The sequence below is a fragment of the Mustelus asterias genome, chromosome 7 (assembly GCF_964213995.1).
Source record: "Mustelus asterias chromosome 7, sMusAst1.hap1.1, whole genome shotgun sequence".
Classification (NCBI taxonomy): domain Eukaryota; kingdom Metazoa; phylum Chordata; class Chondrichthyes; order Carcharhiniformes; family Triakidae; genus Mustelus; species Mustelus asterias.
This window is the reverse complement of record NC_135807.1, coordinates 135778519-135783818: the sequence shown is the minus strand read 5'-3', so window position 1 is coordinate 135783818 and position 5300 is coordinate 135778519. Positions and strand designations below refer to the sequence as shown.

The window sequence follows — 5300 nt, the reverse complement described above, 5'->3', positions numbered from 1 at the left end:
GACGTGGCTGCACCATGGGCCGCCACCTCACACTGCTTCCGGGTCACTGAGCAATCAGCTGATCTGCATTGTTACATTGAAGCAGGCCATTTAACCCAACTGGCCCATGCTAGCCCACAACAGCATCCCTCCCTTTTGTCAAGTTTCTATAATATGTTACATATAAAGTTTCGAAAATATATGTTATATACATAAACTTTTTACAATATATTTATATATATAAAGCCTCTACAATAAGTTATATATGTATAAAGTTTCTACAGTATATGTTATATATATAAAGCCTCTACAATAAGTTATATATGTATAAAGTTTCTACAGTATATGTTATATATATAAAGCTTCTACAATAAGTTATATATGCATAAAGTTTCTACAGTATATGTTATATATATATAAAGCTTCTACAATAAGATATATATAAAGTTTCTACAGTATATGTTAGATATATAAAGCTTCTACAATAAGATATATATAAAGTTTCTACAGTATATGTTAGATATATAAAGCTTCTACAATATGTGATATGTATAAAGTTTCTACAATATGTTTTATATATTATATATATGTGTGTGTGTATTTTAACTAATTATGTTGCACACTCATTATATCAATTATATTGGTCGACTCATGAGCAATCGCCAGCGAGGGTGATTGTTTTTCATGAGTCTGAAGATAGCTGATGCCCCCGATTTGGGATATGTAGTCTCTAGTTCTAAGGTCTGGTCATGTGATATCAGTTCAGGTCGTGGCGTGCTCCTTTTGCCTCTCATTTTTCCTCTCCACTCTGCTGTCTCAAAGCGCTGGGATCCTCCCCCACTGACTCTGCCGCCACCTGGTTGGGTCCAGGGCAATGGTCTCCCAGGAGTTGATGTCAATGTTGTATTTCTTCACGTGAGCTTTTGGCACATCCTTAAACCGCTTCTTCTGTCCTCCTCTGGTGCACCTGCCCTGACTGAGTTGAGAGAGGAACATAAGAAATAGGAGCAGGAGTAGGCCATCTAGCCCCTCGAGCCTGCCCCGCCATTCAATAAGATCATGGCTGATCTGAAGTGGATCAGTTCCACTTACCCGTCTGATCCCTATAACCCCTAATTCCCTTACCGATCAGGAATCCATCTATCCGTGATTTAAACATGTTCAACGAGGTAACCTCCACCACTTCAGTGGGCAGAGAATTCCAGAGATTCACCACCCTCTGAGAGAAGAAGTTCCTCCTCAACTCTGTCCTAAACTGACCCCCCTTTATTTTGAGGCTGTGCCCTCTAGTTCTAGTTTCCTTTTTAAGTGGAAAGAATCTCTCCACCTCTACCCTATCCAGCCCCTTCATTATCTTATAGGTCTCTATAAGATCCCCCCTCAGCCTTCTAAATTCCAACGAGTACAAACCCAATCTGCTCAGTCTCTCCTCATAATCAACACCCCTCATCTCTGGTATCAACCTGGTGAACCTTCTCTGCACTCCCTCCAAGGCCAATATATCCTTAGTATCTGACATTGAACTATATGACCAATATAGTTCATATACATACAGACTATATACAAGAATTTGGAAACTTCTTGTGCAACTTTAAACCTTAATTTGAATGATCACATGAGAGCAGCAAAATGTAAATTGTACATATGGACTTAGGACTTAGGAGCAGGAGTAGGCCATTCAGCCCCATGAGTCTGCCATTCGATAAGATCATGGCTGCTCTGGTTGTGGTCTCAATTCCACTTTCCTGTCTGGCTCCCATAAAACTTGAATCCCTTGTCTATCAAGAATCTTTCTGACATAGCCTGAACAAATTCAATGGCACAGCCTCCATTGGCTCCACAGACTAGTGACTGAGAAAAAACAGTCCTCCTCATCTCCAGCTTAAAAGGGAGATCTTTTCATTTTAAACAGTGCCCTCTAGTTCTAGTCTACCCCCACAAGGAGGAACAACTTCCCATTATCCAGTCTATCAAGACCCCGCAGAATCTAACATGTTTAGACAAGATCATCCCTCATGCTTTTTAACTCCAATGAATAAAGGCCCAACCTGTTCAAACTTTCGTCATAAGATTTGAAAGTATCAATCAGAAAGTTTGTTTTTAATGAAGGATTTGCATTGCCATAATAGCACCTTTCACAACCTCAGGATGTTCCGATGCACTTCACAGCCAATTAAGTAGATTGAAGGTGTAATCATTGTCGTAACGTAGGAAACTCAAAGCGAACACCAGACTCTTGAAGCAACTGCTCTACTTGGAATTGATCGTGACCGGAGACTCCCAGGACGAGAGTAGTAATGATTTGGGGATGTTCTCAAAGCCTCCCTGAAGAAATAAAGCAACCCCATCGACTCATGGGAATCCCTGGTTTGTGGCCACGCAATATGGAGAAGGCCCTGAACACATTGAAATCTTTCATCGGAGACATGCAGAGGCACAATTGAGGTCTTGATGAAAGCACAGGAAGTCTATATATTGCACATTGAATTTATCAACCATCTCAGAACCCACTGGAGCGAAAACAAGTCAACCTTAATCCCAACAGACTGCAGAAGAATAGGAAATACAGTAACCAATTTGTGCACCACAAGTTCCTACAAGCAGCGATGTTTTTCTTGAAGCCAGCTCCACAAGCATTGAGGCAAAACCCATGCAAAATCAACGTCAATGGACTGGACACTGTGTCCAGGAGCCAGAAAGTGTCTCCCCTGTGAGGCCCTGTTTTCTCAACTACATGATGAGACGGAGTAAAGGAAAGAGAGAGAGAATCTGGTGAACTGGTGCAATGACAATAAGCTTTCCCTCAAAATCAACAAAACGAAGGAGATAGTCATCGACTTCAGGAAGTGTAGAGGAGAACACGTCCCTGTTTACATCAACAGGGATGAAGTGGGAATGGTCGAGAGCTTTACGTTTCTCAGTGTCCAGATCACCAACAATCTGTCCTGGTCCTTCCATGCCGATGCTATAATTAAGAAAGCCCACCAACGTCTACTTTCTCAGGAGGCTTAGAAAATTTGGCATGTCCGCTACGACTCTCACCAACTTTTACAGATGCACCATAGAAAGCATTCTTTCTGGTTGTATCACAGCTTGGTATGGCTCCTGCTCTGTCCAAGACCGCAAGAAACAAAGGTCGGGAACAAAGCCCAGTCCATCACTCAAACCAGCCTCCCATCCATTGACTCTGTCTACACTTCCTGCTGCCTCAGAAAAGCAGCCAGCATAATCAAGCACCCCGGACATTCTCTCTTCCACCTTCTTCCAATTGGGAAAAAGATACAAAAATCAAAGGACACGCACCAACCGACTCAAGAACAGCTTCTTTCCTGCTACCTTCAGACTTTTGAATGGACCTACCTTGTATTAAGTTGATCTTTCTCTACACTCTAGCTATGACTGTAACTACATTCTGCACTCTCTCCTTTCCTTCTCTATGAACGGTATGCTTTGTTTGTATAGCGTGCAAGAAACAATACTTTTCACTGCATACTAATACATGTGACAATAATAAATCAAATCAAAAATATGGCCAAAGCATTTCCAGGGGAGGAGCAAAGAAAAACAAACTGAAACACTTTGAAGAGTGGCAGCATTGATAGGAATGAATGGGAGGAACTTGCTACTAATTGTTCAGAATGGCAACAACTTGTCCAGCAGGCTGCATGTTTAGAGTCACACGTTGAGGCAGAGCAGCAGGGATGGAAAGAAAAGGAAGAAAATCCAGCACTCTAGGATGTCACTAGCTTGGACGTCCTGTCCCAAATGACCTCCATGCGGGTCAAGGATTGGCCTTTACAGTCACACAAATGAAAGACCCATAGCAAAAAGATCCTTGCATTGCGGGAGAGCCAACAAATGACGATTGGTTTGTTGTGATGTTGGCTGAGGGATAAATATTGACACAGGACACCACCATCATCAAAACTGATGATCTGGTCATGATCTCATTACAGACACAGAAGTCTGAAAATACGTACCAACCGACTCAACCATAGCTTCTGCTCGGCTGCCACCAGAACTTTGAATGGTCCTATTGCACACTAAGCTGATCTTTCTCTTCACCCAACCGGAATCTGCAACACTATTTTCTGCACCCTATCCTTTCCTTTTCCTTTATGTACTCTATGACAGTACGTTTTGTCTGTATAGCTCGCAAGAATCAACACCTTTTGCTGTATCCCAATACATGTGACAATAAATCAATTAAATTCAAAATAACTGTTTGTGGGATCAGCCATGTTTCCTATATAAGTTTATAATTGACTTTGGCAAAACACAAAAAGCGCAAAATAAATGCAATTTCTCTTTAACCATCTTAATAATATTATGATTATCATACAGTAATACTAATATTTCAACGTAAAAACTTCAATCCAACTAAGAATGTGGTGGCACAGTGGTTAGCACTGCTGCCTCACAGCTCCAGGGACCTGGGTTCAATTCTCGGCTTGGGTCACTGTCTGTGTGGAGTTTGCACGTTCTCCCTGTTTCTATTCACAGGTGCTATCCCACTACTGAAGAGCACAGGGGATTTGACCTGCTCCGTTTCCAACCTGGGCCGGTTCACCCCTCCTTAGCACACCTGGTGCTCCCAGAGTCCTCTCGGAACACCATGCGGATACTGATCTTAGTGTGGACACCCGATCGGCACAGAGAACAACAGCCCAGAACTCCCGACCAGCAGCCTCAGCCTCCCAGCAGATGGATTACAGGTGCGCGCCACAACACCCGGCCGCACGTTCTCCCCGTGTCTGCGTGGGTTTCCTCCGGGTGCTCCGGTTTCCTCCCACAGTCCGAAAGATGTGCTGGTTGGGTGCATTGACCATGCTAAATTCTCCCTCAGTGTACCCGAGCAGGCGTTCCCTAGGGGATTTTCATAGTAACTTCATTGTAGTGTTAATGTATGCCTACTTGTGACACTAATAAATAAACTTTAAAACCTTCACTCCAACGAACCCACATAAAACCCACAGAAAACTACAATTCCCAGCGGGCGTTGCGGCCGGCGTACATGCGCAGCGCGGGTGTGGTGATGTCACGTCCTGTCCAGAGCGGATGTTTGGACGGGAGGGAATGACCGTTATTCTCCCTCCATTGGGGTGTTTGTGCGGCGGTGCCGGAGGCTTTGCGGATTTCCCAGCTGGGGCGCTCCGGGGAAGGAGACCGGATTTCCCGCCGGCCGGGCCGGGTCCGGCCTGATGCAGAGCAGCGACCTGGGAGCCCGGGAGCGGGGCCGCATCTGGCAGCGGAAGCCCAGCCCCTCGGCAGCGGATGGGTAAAGACCGGCACCTCCGACCCCCAGTCCCTCCCCCCTCCCC

The 5300-nt window shown here is 44.4% G+C and overlaps 1 protein-coding gene across 2 annotated transcripts in view; it reads left to right on the top strand.

Moving 5' to 3' along the window:
* Positions 1-5004: 5004 nt before the first annotated feature.
* Positions 5005-5300, top strand: part of tbc1d31 (TBC1 domain family, member 31) — a 40352-nt gene continuing 40056 nt past the window's right edge. The window contains exon 1 of one of the 2 annotated variants that reach the window (XM_078216880.1): positions 5005-5257. In XM_078216880.1, the coding sequence (XP_078073006.1) occupies positions 5181-5257 (77 nt within the window). In that variant the 5' untranslated portion in view covers positions 5005-5180. The remainder of the gene's footprint in view (positions 5258-5300) is intronic. The other variant, XM_078216881.1, reaches the window with a different exon arrangement.